Source organism: Ciconia boyciana, chromosome 2 (genome assembly GCF_034638445.1).
Source record: "Ciconia boyciana chromosome 2, ASM3463844v1, whole genome shotgun sequence".
Taxonomy (NCBI): domain Eukaryota; kingdom Metazoa; phylum Chordata; class Aves; order Ciconiiformes; family Ciconiidae; genus Ciconia; species Ciconia boyciana.
In genome coordinates this window covers 142,756,060-142,771,867 of record NC_132935.1, presented here as the reverse complement: position 1 = coordinate 142,771,867, position 15,808 = coordinate 142,756,060, and the positions used below count along the sequence as shown (strand labels likewise).

General features: G+C 39.2%; 1 protein-coding gene across 1 annotated transcript; it reads right to left on the bottom strand.

The window, feature by feature from the left end:
* Nucleotides 1–936: 936 nt before the first annotated feature.
* On the bottom strand, nucleotides 937–14,520 carry LOC140647261 (1-aminocyclopropane-1-carboxylate synthase-like protein 1). The gene is given in 16 exon segments (XM_072851620.1): nucleotides 937–1,010; nucleotides 1,013–1,073; nucleotides 1,075–1,106; nucleotides 1,809–1,962; nucleotides 2,123–2,265; nucleotides 2,358–2,499; nucleotides 3,065–3,110; nucleotides 4,324–4,410; nucleotides 6,158–6,258; nucleotides 8,965–9,042; nucleotides 9,716–9,815; nucleotides 11,384–11,448; nucleotides 11,740–11,827; nucleotides 12,633–12,703; nucleotides 14,148–14,207; nucleotides 14,413–14,520. Coding segments are annotated over 16 exon segments (1,410 nt in total).
* Nucleotides 14,521–15,808: the final 1,288 nt, after the last annotated feature.

Below are 15,808 nucleotides of genomic sequence, written 5' to 3'. Positions count from 1 at the left end.
AGCCTGAACAATGTAAGGTTGCCAAGTTTAAATGCCACGAAAAACAGGTCAAAGGCCATGTTACTGTCAGGAGCACAAATACCAAGTTTATTAGGGATCCACAGTGAGACAGTCCTCCTACTGAGCCTCTACAGCAGCAGTCTGTTAATTTTGCAATTCTAGTTTCTCTCACCAAACCTAAATAACAGAGAAAACGGTGAATTAAGTCTACAAATACTTTTTTAAGAAAACCCAACAAATAAAAAACAAAGCAAAAAAGTCCTTCTACAACCCTGTCAAATGAGTACATTACAGACCTTCAAGGTTTTTTTTTATAGTTAATGTATGAAAACACTATCCAATGAGTACAGGCACACAGAAATAATCTGAAAGGGAGCCCAGAAGCCCAAAATCTAAATGCTGTCTCAGAAAGTACTCACTTAGCATGCATATACAGAAAGGTGTATAAAATGTTTGAGATGTATATGTTTAGAGAGATCTCATGAATATACAAAAACATTTTGCCAGCTACAAAAGGTTAGCAAAATTTGAGTATCACCTGATTCAGTACTTTCAGTATTCTGATTAAAATATACAGTCCATAATATATAGTAATATGCACAACCATTTTACCAAATTTTTTTTGTTTTCAATATTTCATAATTCAACAACTGTGCGAGTATATATTAAGACTCACTGATTTTACTGACACACAGCATACTTGAAATGGAGTAAAACCAAGTGCTGTGCTTAACAGGGGCTAATTTCACAATCTCCAGGAGGTCCATTTTCCTTAAAATTCAACTTTAGCAAGTCCACTTGCAAGATTATTAATGCCAGGTCACAGCGAAGTGCGAGTGTTATGCAAGGTTACAGGCAAAAATACTGAAGTCATACACACCTTTAGTAAACATAAGCGTGCTAAATTATGTCAAGTAATTAAATGCATATATGATTTTAATAAGCAAGTATATTTTTTAGCTGGGAGACATCTTCTCCTGGTGTGTTTGAAGGTTTGCCTGAAGAATCTCTTCTGGATTGCATAAAGCATCTGCAGTGGAAGATGTGTTGTTTGTGACTGGTTCAGCAGCGTTAACTGTGCAACATTTGCTCAAGTCTCTGAATACCTGTAGAAAGGAAATACAGAGGGAAATACTGACTGGATGTATGGAAAAAAAATTCACCACAAGAGTGATTAAACACTGAAACCAGTTCCTCAGGGAGGTTGCGTAATCTCTGTCTTCAGACAGTCTCAAAACTTGACTGAACAAGGCCCTGAGCAACCTGCTCTCTGACTTAGAGATGGGCCTGCCTTGAGCAGGAAGTTCTACTAGATGACCCAAGGATTCCTTTTCAATCTGCATTTTTCACTGACTCTATACGCTCCCATTACTTCACAAATGTCCCTTTTGCCAACGATATAAAGCATTCATTCAAGGTTAAGTATTTTACAGCATAAGAGATGGATACATTTTCATATCTAACATGAGCCACATAACAAGGAGGGATGGTGGGGAATTCCCACATGTTATAAAGCATAATTTGAAAGAGTAAAAATATTTTCATATAAAATTTGGTTCCTTACTTCTGATAGAGTAAAAATAAATTTTAAAATTAAATTCTGAAAGCTTTAGAGGTTTAACATAATCCAACCTAAGTGCTTTGTAACCGATGCTCTGGGACAATCTAGTATTTCTCAGTTCATACAAACTCTAAAAATGCCCCTCACAAGCTGAGAGAGAATAATTAGGTTTGAACTCATTACAGTGTTAATGTTTCTTAAAACTTGCATGCTACTACATGCCATATTAGAAGTAAAAACCCCTTACACAAGTAAATTTTATCTACAGAATCAGAGAAAACCAGTCTAAACCATCCAGGTTCATAACAATAAAAAGCTTTTCCAGCACTACTCAGGAGTCTTTTATCAAGGAGCTTCTGCCATAATTCAAGTTCAGCTTCAAATGTCTGTGACCTTAAGAACTAAAAGAAGAAAATAATTTTTTATTAAAGGTTGAACAAGTACATAAATCCATTGAAACGATTTTCCAGGACCTCATACTAAAGTGTGTAACAACACACACAAGTAATTTTTACATTTGCAACTTTTACATTCCCACCCCTTTTCAAGCTTCTTACATACTTTTCTGAAGTCTGCCCACACATAGAGTCCTCCTGAACTTTTGAGCACGGGTATTCCAACATCTGCAAGCCCATCCACAAGAATATTCTGTGCTTCTTTAAGTCGCTTTTTGTTGGTGGGAAAAAACACATTATCCAACCAATCTGTCAAAGCAAGAAAAATATAACTTTGTTTTATTTCCACCTGCAATGGAAACATAAAACAGTTCAATGGAAACATTTCTAGTGTGGCTAACCTCTGTCCCTAAGGAACTGACTGAGAGCATGCTGAACAGATCCAGGACAGCTATGAAAGACAGCCAGTTGATTCACAGCTTTCCGAATTTCATGATTTCTGGTGTACAATACCGCAACTCTGATACCACTCATACCAAAATCCTTGGAGGAAAAAAAGAAGAGAGAGAGGCGCAGTTTTTACTTTATGTTTGTGCTTTGTCAAGCCACCAAGTCTAGAGTGATTTTGATGCATCGGTAAAAAAAACCTTCTGGAGTAAATTCCAACATTGCCAAATGGAGTCCCAAGCGTGATAAAAACCAGCCAGCGACTTCTAAACAACCCTGGGGCAGGGAGGTCAGTGGCTTTAACAGGGTTGCTTTACAGGCCGACAACTGAAAACATGCTTGGCTCCTTACCCTTGGGCTGTTCCCATTATACCCCACCATTGCTTCCAAGAAGTCATCAGTTTACTGTTCCCTCCAAGAGAAGAAAAGGCAAAATCCTATAGATCTGAAATGTGCTTATACGTTTCAATGCCTTTAATACACGTGCCTTAACTGTTGCTGTTAAGTAGATCCCAAATTAAACTCTGAACTTTAACAAATTTTACACTACTAAAGAAGAAAAATTAATAAACAAGGAGAAACTCATTATGTCAGAATAGCCCAACTAATTTTTGTGGAGAAATATCTTAAATTAAAACACAAACTTAGTATTTTGACCTACCTTGCTAAAACCCCACATAAAATGTGTCCGTTCTGGATCTGGTAAACTGAATGAGAAAAGAGGAAGACAAGAACTATTGCTATAGAAGAACAAGTTATGCAGGTTACAAAAAAGTTTAAATTAGTAAAATTGTAGTAATTTTTTAGTAAAATTGGTATATAATCCTTTAAAGTGTCATGACATTTTTTCAGAGATCTTTTAACAAAACATTATCCTACGACACGATCTCCCAAGTGTGTGCTGAGGCACAGATTCACACAAAAATCCCCCAGAAAGGACCTGCACTAAGATGTAATGGTCCAGTTAAAATCCCAGATTCCCACTGCACAGTTAGTGATCACACCCGTATTAAAACAAAAGCAGTATTTCCGTAAGTGATGCACAACTGCTCTTGTACTTGATGGAGAAGAATTGTTTGCTCAACTATGCTGCATTTCAGGCTAGGGAAGGGAGAAGTGAACATTTTAGAGCATCCACCTACACAGTGAGGTGCAAGTAAACAAAATACACCTCAGTGTACCACTGCAGATGATGTTTTTTTCTCCTTTGTGTAACTTTGTGTAAGTAGGGCCAAGGCTGGAAATTTCCTTCTTCAGCCTAATGGAGCTGGGTGAACTTTTACAATAACGAAAGTATTTTTTTAGGTTTAATTTATGGTTCATGGTCTTGTATGGGTGAGTCAATACCCAGTCACTCACTGAGCTTGGCTGTTCTTGGATGGACTTGGAAATTTCCCATCAGTATGAAATTTATGCAGTTATACAAAGACAATCACATACTTTTGGGGAAAGAAGTTTTGTTAGTCAGATACCAACAGGTTTAAATATTCTTGAAACATTTATTCTTTTCATCACCTGTTAGGAAACAAACAGAAAGAGCCCGACAGCAAGCTAGTCAGGAAGGAGACTCATTGTAGCAGGTAACTTGCACAACCTTAGGCAACTTCATTACCATTACAGTGAGAACCTTATGCTCAGGCTGTGTAACAGGGAACAAAGAAGAAAAGCAGCAGCAAAATGACTAAGGGCTCTGTCAATTTTTCTTGTTATTACTGTATCATACACATTAGCTGGAAGCAAGAGATCGGCCATTTAAAGCCCTATGAAGCCATATTAACTAGTCTCATAGTTGCAAAGACTTGGATGTGAGTTCATTCAAACTATACCAGTTACACTAGCTAACCAGAAGTTCGAAAAAAATGGCAGGGGTTCTATTTAGGATTAAGTATTTTCTAATCCCTGCTAAGAAATCACACTTACCAATCTAAGCTAAGAACACTGGTGAAGGTGGTATCATCAAAAACAGACAGCATGTATATTTCATCCATTATTACATGCAATTCATATCTACGTACAGACAAAATACAGGCATATTAACACATTTAAAAGAAATTTCTTTGCATATATATATATATGTATAATCTCAGCTACTGCCATAGCAAAGTATCCATAAGCACACCTATTTGCTATCGTATTTCCCCTACAAATTTTACACAGAGGTCACAAGGTGTACTGTGAGCACTTGTGCATCACCAACTTCTATTTATACATATTCTTTATTTCGCAGCAGCAATAACATTCCATATATCTGAAACAAAATCCAACTGCATACTCAGTCCAATGGTTCTCAATCCAATGGTTCCAATGTATGGTCCCACTCAACTCTTATTTAAAATTTAAAATGAACACAGCAATATATTATAAACTTCTTTACCCTGCAAGATTTCTCCAGTGAGACTTGAAGTAAAATCCATATGTTAGATTTTTTAAAAGACCTGTCATGCACTTAAGATAACTCTCTCATACACTCTTGCTGTGAACGCCATGGTGAGCAGTAAGCCATGCTATCATACTTGATACCAACAAGCCATGCACATACTTATAAATACTAAAAAAATCACAGAACAGTTTCAAACACCCAAGTAGTGCAGGTATCCTCTTCTAAGTAAACCTCATTTCATTTGACCGTTGAGTTCTAGAATTTTTTTAAAAGGAAGTTTGGTGTCAGAACAGTTTTTACATTAAAAATAAAATTATTGTTTCTAATCCTTATCCTCTAACATTATTTTAGTACTAGCTTAAGTTGGTTGCATCCTGAAATCCATGGGGCGTGCTGAGAAAAGATACATTTGCCTTTTTAAAAACTTGGTAACTGGAAGTAGCACATTGAATTCTACCAACCTCCACTGCTGTTTCCATGAAAAGAAAATCATGCCAAAAATGCAGGAATGTTGTGTTATCCCCAGTAATCTTTGGTAATTAATGAACAATCAATACCAACCTACTCTATTTAAGATTGTCAGAAACTAAGTATTGTTAGCTTTCAAAGTGAGTACAGGATCTTGTGGTCATTCTTTGGCAGATGCTCACTGAAATAATAAAGGAATATATATTTCCCTAAAAAAACATAGATGCTTTTCAAAAGGAAGTGTTTTTTCTCCATCAGTACCCAAGGGATTCAGGAGACTGTTAGAGCTTAGAACATGAACTCTGAGCTGGTTAAGGATAAAAGAAGTGGAATGGGGATGAGATATTTCAGAAGTATCTTCCTTTGATGGAAAGTGAGTTGCTTGCACATCTTGAGCTAAGTAGCTATAAAAGATGCTACAAAACTTCAGACCATTGACTTACTCCTTGACAATTCAATTACTTTCCCCCAATATCAAATGTTAAGATTTTCATATTTTGATAATGTTTCAAGCGACGGTCCTGGCGATGCTTACTACTGCTGCTAAAGACTGATAATCACCTGCTGTCATTTTTCTGAGCCACGCATCAAAGCAGTTTAATAAAGAAATATTGTTAGGCAAATAAAAAGCTTTATAAGTTTAAAGCACACATAAAAGAAAAAAATCCCAACAGTATTTAATTCAGAAAGACATTGTTGGATCCCAGTTTAAGCAATTTATTCTAGTGTTCCCAGAAAGGCCGAGTAAATAGGTTAGTTACACAAGAAACATGATCAGGACCCTGCCCACCACCTCCTGAACATGGACAAGCAAAGAACAGGCGATCACCAAAGGTGATTTTTCATCACTGCTATATTGCATTAACAGACAATGAAATACCACACAAATAGCACTAGGGCTCAAACCTGTGCGCAAACTCTAGACATTCTTTCAGTAACTGTGCCGAGTAAATGTCCCCTAATGGACTGTGGGGCTTGGTCAGGATTAATGCTCTGACTCGGATGCCCTGGAAAAAGAAAAACTGATAGTTGGAGGCACAAATGTCAAACCAATGACTAGCGAGGATGCAGCGGGGAAGTTTGTGAACCCTTCTGTGAAAAGCAGCTTTTGAAAATGATTTAATTACATACTATAATTACTGTACAGACTAAGGTTCCAGCTACTGACCTTGTTTCATAATTTATCTAATACCACTCCAAAAAACCATACTAAATCATTTATTAGTAAATGAAAATCAGGTTAGCACTCATTTGAAACACCCATTGATATCAACAGGCAAGATTGTGGTGGTGTAGGGATTAATGCTGGTTCTACAGGCATACTTCCAAAATAATTTCCCAGGACTGAGCAAAGTTACTGTTGATAAACATGGGAAAGCGGAACAGAAATTGGACTTTGACATCTAATAACCTGCCAAGTAATTAATTTTTCAATGTTGCTTGTTTCTTTAAACAAGTAATAGAATCTGCAGAAGACCGAAAATTGAATTACTTGCTGTTCTATGAGATGCGCAGAGGTCTTGGGCAAATAATTACTTTTTAATTATATTTATCAACAGTGCAGAATTTCTGTTATGGAAATTCTCTCTCCACAGAAGCTAAATATTCCACTGTGTAATAAGAACAGTCCCACGTGATCAAAAATTATATTACAAGTACAAACATAACCAGTCTTTTTAACTCTACAGGTATTTTTCAGAAAATCATCTATTTTCTATTTGCTAAAAAAATCCTTAATGTACATTAACATAAGCTATATGCAGCAAATATATTTTTATTGTATGCAGTCAAACAGTGCAATGACTACAGCAGGAACTTTCAAGACTTTAAACATATCAGCATGGGGAGTTGCCTTATTACTTCATGTTTGGGATAACCTTGAAATTGAATTATTATTTTTTGTTTCTGCATTTGTAATTTTTAGAAAACCTCACCCACTGCAAATTCTCACTCCACCCAAGCCTCCTCCAAAGGAGATTATTTGCAAAGACCAACTCCGAAGGAACTCCAGGAAATAAACTTCAATGATGAGGAAGCCCTGATATTTGCTTTCCCTGCCACGTGCCATTTGTTTGAACACTAATGAGTACTGTGAGCAAGAACTTCACAAGAAATGAACTCTCAGTGTATTGCCTTTGATTCCAGCTACAGGAAGAAATTACCTGAAAACAAGATGAGATGCAAATACTAAGCACAAACAGCTGTTCCAGAAGTACTCCTTGCACAATAGCATATTCAGTGTATTTGACATCTGACGTGTGTTAAGCAGAAGATGCTGAGTGAGGCATTTCAGTTCATAGGAACAGCTGCTGTGGGACGGCAGTTTCTCAATTTCTGTTCTAGTTTAGTTCCTCCAGCTATTTATGATATTACATGTATCCAAAGCAGATGTTTATAATATTATTTGTGAGAACAGTTGCAGCTCTAGAAGGATGACAAAGACAATCTCTAAAGAGTTAAGCTGGTCTGTGATTCAGCACCTCCTCCAGCCAGTTCATGTCCTGACAGCCACAGTAACACAGCAGGGATACTAGCTGCCTCCCTCTGCTAGGATCAAGTGATAAACATCTGAATGCTCGGGCTCACAAAGGCTGGCAAAGGCAAAGACAGATGACGCAGACATACAGATGGTGTCTAAACATAGGCACCATGCTGATCAAGCACTTAGCTAACTAGGATAGCATCAACATATCTATTAAAAAAAATGTATGCACAGATTGGCATGTACCCAAAATACCCACTTCTTATATGTGACCTTACCTATAACTGACCTTTATAAGCGACCTTCCTTGTAACTATATGCTTTATGTATTGTTAAACCTCATTTTCTATCCTGGAAGAGGACACAAGGAGTCTATCTCACTTACTGTTTTGAAACATCACTACCATCACCACCACATCTTTGGTAAAATGTTTTACTCTGCAGCCTGTGCTTCCTCCGCTGGATCTTTTCAAGGATGAGCACAAACAGTTAAGGTTAAGTGCATTTATAATTTTCCATGAAGCGAGTAGATTATGAATATCAAGACAATAAGAATAGGAAACATTTTATCCTGAAATACCGGTGAGCACTATTTTGTGGACGCTCACAAAACCAAACGTTTATTTCCACAGGGAAGACAAGCAGTTCCAAAGACACAGAGGAATGTGAAAAAAAGAAAATGTATGTGACAAGCAAAAATGTCCGCATTTATGCAATCCTGATCAGAATAAAATCACTGAACATGCTAAGTATTTTGAACTAATGAAGCTTCCTAAACTCTGGAAAAATTACATTTGTAATTTTTTGTTTGCTAGCAATTCCTTGTTAGCTGGAACTCAGAAGAACACTCTTCAAAATCACATTAGACATGTTTCTTTAATTAACTGAGCGGGTCATTACAGTAGCATATTCTCTCTTCTGAGGGTCAGAACAATAGCTTGTTTACAACGCTTCAAATTCCATTAAAATCTACAAAGAAAGAAACTTGGTGTTGAAACACAAGTTAAGATCTGTTCTTCATAAAATAGAGTCAGGGAGCTTCTCTGCATTTTGTTACAGTGCTCAGATTATAACATCAATTTGACTCCTGTTGCTGGAGTTGGACCCACCTCAGTCACAAGCCTGAAAATCTGCACAGATGAAACTGTACAAATGCTTCAATGCTGAGAAAATATGCTGCTTACAAAATAACTAGGAAAACATGAAAATTGGAAATCAATGTTATTGATACCTGCTTTTTAGCTCTCTGTAATGCATCTTCTAATTTTTCAACTGTTAACTGGAAAGGGTGACTTTCTTCATCAGTCACCTACAGAACAAGAAAAATCAACAAGAATAAAAAAATATTAAAACCATAAAAAAATGAAAAAGAAGATAGTGAAGAAACACTCCCACCTAGTGAAAATACAATTGCTACTGGCTTTTAGAAAATAAAAGAATCTGAAACTGAGATCAGTCTTTTCTATATAACTCAATTATTTTGTTTTTAAATGTTGCCCTTATCCACGACTACACTATCAATGATGTAGAGAAGAACTTGTGTACTTGAAAGATCACTTTTTTCTTTCCTTCTGACTGTATCGTTTGGTCTTGTGCTACCCCCCCTTTGACTTGCCTCACAGATTACTGAGCTTTCAAAGGGGGAACCAATGTTACAAAACTTACGTGGCAGATACATCTTTCAGTGCTTAAGGGGAAAATGTGCAAACTGAATTTACTCATAGTAGGAGTGACAGACTTAGAGCCAACAAATTATAATTCAGCATGTCAGTGCAGAACAGCGTCTGCACAGAACGAACGCAATCCTGCACATGTGATGACCCCAGCCTCCTATCATGCTGCAGTCCGAGAAAAAGACAGGCGGTCTCTAAAAGTGCTAGACCGGTCCCGTCTCTTCACGTGGACTCGGTTTGCATTTTCAGGTTTTTTTGATTGTTCCCTGTGAAATGTCTGTTAATGTATGTGAATAGCTAAAGCTTCACCTCACTGAACAAGGGCACATGAACAGGCTGTGTTCTGCCATGTAGCCACGTTTTCGAATTTATACCACCGTAGTATGGAGCTGGAATAAGATATCCATCGAAAAACATTAAAAAATGAAATGAACATTTCTCATGAGCAATTATTTCGTTATACTCTAATCGACTAAACTGACAATCTAAGAACTGGACATCTGATTTAATCTCAAGGCCTTCACTGTGGCCTAAGCCAATATTTAAACAAAACTGAAAATTTAGTATACGTCAATCAACCCAAATTCTTTCCCAATATTCTTCTTTAGCATTTGCAATAGCAGATTTGACAGTCGTATATATTTTCAGTAAAAGGGAATGGACCTGATCAGCTACATGTTTTGTTTATTTGTTTTGTTTTATTTATTTAAATAATAATGACAAATGGTGATCTTGCTCTCAATATTTGCTAATGCTCTGTTACTATGAATTTTTCATCAGGAATTGCTGCACACCTCAGCTACTTCTTTCTGGTCGCCATGGTGCTACCTTGCAGCCAGGGAGCCTACAGCACTGTGGGACTTGTTTCCCTCCTCATTTTTTTGCTGTGGAGTAGCCCCAGGTTGGTGTTCTCCTGGAGATACTGCAAAAGCCCTGCGTGACAGGGTTTCAGAGGGGACGGAGTGGGCTTCCTATGTTAACAAAGGGGTAAAAAGGAGCCTGTCAGCATTCAAGGAGAAGAGTTCCCGTTAAAACTGTGCAAATACAATGAAATCTGAATATTGAAATAGACATGGATACAAGTAGCCTGCAGTAAACATTATCATTTGAAGCTAAACAAAACTAATTGGTTTCACAGTGCTTTTGCCACCAATATGCTGAGTCATTGCACCACGTTACCCTATATCACTCCACCCTCCTCCCAAGGGCTTTTGGTGCCAGTAACGGGGTGCAATGGGGGCGGCACAGCCTCCTGCGCTGGAGGCCATGTAAGTCATCCTGCTCACCTTCCTTCCCCAGCAGGTCTTCGTGGATTTCCCCATTCTCTGCTGTACTGCACGCCTACGCTGCTTTCCTCATTCCAAACTAGAGAGGAAACCATTTTCCCTTCCTGAGCTCTCTTTTTCCTCCTACTGCCTACTTCTGCTGTGAGCAGATTGTTTCTGGGGACTCCACTCCTTCTGCTTTGCATTCCCACCTCTGCTTCCTCCTCACCACCACCCTTATTTGACTAGGAATCCCTCTTTTGCTGCCGCTCCTTCCCCTGTCCCGAATTCCCTCTACGTGTTTTCCTTACCCAGTTACCCAAATTTTCTCTGGGTCCCAGATTTCAACCCAGTATACCTCCCTCCCTGTGTGCCTACTCCCTCCAGCTTCCACCATGGTTCCCACCTCTTTTTCTCATAATTTTCAAAATATGCTGCCTTCTCTTGATACTCTTCTCCTCTTCCTATAATGCTCTTAAAAAACTACAAACTGCATTCCAGAAAGCGACTGGGCCTGCTGATACCTCAAACATTTTCCACCATTCTAGAAATAGAAGCATTATTTCAAAGACACTCTGCCCAATGACAAAGAAATACCATTCCTTGCTTCATTCAGCAGTTAGGGTAACAGCAGGCTGTCAGAAGTCACAATACGATTATATTCACTGTTAACAAATGTTTTTAAGTAAAATAATCAAGTTTTTACTCACCACCAGGGTCACATAATACAGTTGACAGAGTAGCAAAACCAGCACAACAGCCATTCATAACAGTTATCTGAAAGTAGTAGTACAAACTTGCATCTAGCAATGAAATATTTAGCAGAAATATCAGCACTAGTTTAAATTCCAAAAAACAGAGTGAAAAAGCCACACTATCACGCCTGTAACACTAGTCCTTGAGTGTAACACCTTGCCTGCTTTTTCAAATGGAAAATTAACACCACTAAGACTTCTGCAAATCTTGCATATATCCCTCCTGTAGTATCTCACTGACATTTGTGTTCAGATTTATTCATCTTTATCAGTTTAAGAAAAATAAGATGCAAAGATAAAGCACTTGTCTTACATGCTCCGGATTCAGTACTTTTGCAGCTCTGGCATGTTTGGCAAAATTTTGGCATGTTTGGCAAAATTTGGCAATTTCTTCTCTGAAACTAAAATACAGAATTAAAGTCAAATATGCAATCACGTATTTCTCAGGGACAAAAAAGCACAAAATACACACAGAGGAATGAAGCTTACCAAAACCAGAAAAAATGCATAATTAATTCTGTTATGAAAGCCTTGAGGATTTTGATTAAATAATATAATTTCCTCAGATATCCAGTGTGCTACATTTTGTGAGACAGAAGCACACAGAAGCCATCTGTTACCTTGAGTAACAGTGACTGTGACTGAACTATTATTGCTGTACACTGGAAAAATGAGAAAATAAAGCATCTTTGAGCCCGAGTGGGATCTGGTTTTGGAGAAAGGACAAGAATTTGGGTACCAGAAACAGTGAAATCTGAGTCATTGACAATTCTTTAGATCAAGACAGGTTTTCAGCGTGAATGAAGGCAATGGTGGAGTTCCTGTCGATCTCCAGCGAGCCAATATTTCACCTCTACTCTTCACAGCCCTCAGAGTATCAGTTTATCCCTCACCGAGAGGAGAATTAATCATTCCAGGAGCGACTCACCACATCAGTACATGTGCTCTTGCTTGCCAAGAAGCCCTGGATCTTTGACCTTTGGCATTCCAGGTCTTTGTGGCACATTGAGGGTAAGGAGAAAACCAGAACAAAAGTCCGGAAAAGTAACTCCTGCAGAGAAACCCAAAAGCCTGCCAGCGTGCAGGTAACAGTAACACACCTACCCTTTGGGCTTACCAGAGGAATGAAACTGCACCCAGCTTCACATGAGCCATGACTAGTACTGACAACAAGAAATGTGGTAAACAGGAAAATAAACTTCTTACCTTCTAGTACCTTGTGTATCAGAATACTGGAAAAGATCAGGCTCCAGATAATTCATGTCAGGTCTTGTGAGCTAGTGGCATGAAAGAGAGATACTGTAGAACACAGCATTCTTGGGAGTTTCTGTTCTGCTGTAGCAGAACTTGACTGTTTTTTAAAAAAACATTATTCAGTAACATTAAGGAAACGGAGAATATAAAAATTCATGAGTTACAATTAAGTTTATACTTCGCACTTCTCTTTTTTAGTTTTAAGATATTAGAAAACAACATTAAAACATCATCAAAAGGAAGGAAGAAAATAATGAAAGAATTATGTATAGGATTATCCTGTCATATATTAAAACAAGTCCTGAGTAACACATTGAGGAAAAGCATCCCGGCTGTACCTAAGAGATTATGCAGCCACTTCTGAGATATATCAAAGCTCAAACAACACTCGCAGTATTTATGATATCAGCTTTTAATTCACGTGGCAACTTTGATTGATTAGCTTCTCAACCAACAGAAGAAAAGTGACAGCAACCCTGCCTGTTACAGAAGAAAACCAGCTGTATCATCAGCAGTGGCTTTCTTGTGCTCAAAGCAGGTGCCACCCCCTGAAAACTGGCTCAGTCCTATATTCATTGTGGCATCAATTTTGGTTTATTCCTAAGGAAAAAAATTCTCTCCAACTGCCAGCACTGCCAACTTATCAGCTAACCAATCTGTACATTGAGTTTATGCCCGACCCTCTATCACAAGCATTGCAAATGCACTAGCAGTTGCACTAGTGCAAATTCATTACCTCAAGGACGTAGGAAGGAGAAGCGAGAGGTAATTGGCAAGCTGCAGAAGCTGGCCTAGCAACTAGATCTTTGTTTTGCTAACACATAAGGCAGAACACCATGCTTTCCAGCAGGTGAACTAGAATTAACAACTCGGGAAAATATCGCCTTTAAAGAACGTGCAGTTTCCCCATAGCTGCGTTTCAGGGACTGGCTCTTACCGCTGTGCACAGCAGCATAATGGTTAGGTTGTAGCTTTAATTTTGCTCAAAGTCTGAATTTAATGTATGGAGCATTTTCAGTCAAAGTTTTGGCTTTGCCATCAGACAAGTGAGCATCTTATCAGGCCATGATTTTCCCCTCCGAAAATACACTTCTTCCTGAAAGCTAGCATGCCAAAGCAATATTTTCTGCTGAAAGAGCAACAGACTCTTGTATCAGTTCTGTTTGGAGTACATGCTCAATCAAATGTGAATGAAGTTCAAGCAAAACCAAAACTATTCTGGCTTTCAACCCGAGGCAAGTTTGCAGTGTAAATATTACTTGGCAAATTATTTCCGAGCGTGCGCTTGGAGCAGTACATATAAAGATACAGAGTATGCCTCCTCATGAAAGCTCTTGGTCACAACACCATCAGTATCCCACCCTAGACATTACTTTCCCTGCACTAAATTGTTAACCGGATGCTTCAAAATTGTCAAAGACAAACTGGCGGTTAAATCCCAATTAGTCAGAAGACAGCAACACTTACTCTCTCCTCTATTAAGTCAAAGCAAAGCTTGTTCTCACTTGTGCCCAAATTCAGGATGCCCTGGAAGAGGCGGCAGTTGTTAAATACACCACTGCAGGTGGAGGGAAGAGCCTGCTGGCTTCTCAGTCTGCCTTCGCTACTCTTGCAGTATCTAGTGGGGCTTTGTGGGCCCGCCGGAGGGCAGGTTTGCTCCGGTGGGCCCGCAAAGCCCCAGGTGGCCGGCAGCTCTTGGGGACGGAGCCCCGGGCCCGGCCGGCCCCCGCACCTGCGGATTGAGCTCCCGATCGAAAGGGTCGGCGACGTAGAGGGCGAAGCCCGTGTCCAGCAGCCCCGGGGCACCGCCAGCAACGCCGGCAGGCAGGCCTCCGCTCATCCTCCGCCGCGTAGGCCGGGAGCCGCCGTCCAACTAACGTCCAACCAACGCCATCCGTGTCTAATGTCGCCCGCAGCAGACTGCCCCGTCCCTGTTAGCAAGACTTCCACTTTAGACCTGCTGTCTTCCTAAGACGTGGCTCGGTTAGTGGGGTCTGCAGCACCGGGACAGCTGGTCAGGAAGGACGGTGAGATCTGCCCATCTGAACGTGGGGAAAAAGGAGAGCTGGGTCAGAAAGGGGAGTGGGTGCTGGTGTGCGGGAAGCCGAGATTATTTTCTCCCCAGGATCCATAGAAAAAGAAAGTTTCAATACACTGACTTCAAGTGTTTCTTTCTATATCGATGCTTTAAGCTCTGCTTTTTAATTAAGGGCATTTAGAAAATAGGCACGTTTTTAATTCCTGGAAAAACGGGCATTAGCAAATGGGCTAAAAGTTAACTCCTGGCAAACACTGAAACGGTTACGCACCGAAAAGCTCCTATTGTAGCTTTTTAGTACCTAAACAAGGTCGTGATGCTTCAGTTATACAATTATGTTAACAGTGCTTGGGCAATATACAAGCATTCTATTAAAGTGATATGTATTATTAATAAATAATTTTATTACTGTTTCCTGAAACTTGGCAATAATTAGGGAAATGGAGATTAGCATTGGATCTGGAGGATCCTAATAGAAAAAAGGACACAAAACTGTGAGGATGGCTTTAATCCTAGCTGTGCTTATGCTGGAATTACGTAATATGGCATTGACAGGATTTTGTGGGTGGTTTCATGTATTTCGCTTTTTATTCGACAAAGCTGCTGATCTCTGGAAGTAAGGGAAATTGCCCAACAGCTGTATGACCTTAGTAATTGCTGAGGTACCAAAATCTAGTGCCAGCATCCACTTATCCACTGGGTCTCTGCAAGATATGTACTGTGTTATAGCTGTGCCTAAATGGGGCAATAATCATTACTGCAGAATCTTAAGAGCTGTTTTTGTGTACACAATGAAGAAAGAGGTCATCTTTTTGCATCTAGGAGTCCCAAACTGACTTTTTCCCTGAGATATCATTCTTCACTAAATAATTTCAACTAATTCAAGCTATTAAAGACTTTTGGAGACTAGCGTGTGACAGCACTGCCAAGGGATGCAAAATCTACCCTGGTTATCTAATAGCAGCTGATACGACACTGCTGCTGTACGACGTTACAGGAAGGCCGCACACGTGGGAGTCTTACAGAAGCTCCACCAGCTGCTAGAGGATATGGAGAAAGGCTTTTTCACACTTCATTTCTATTAATCTGA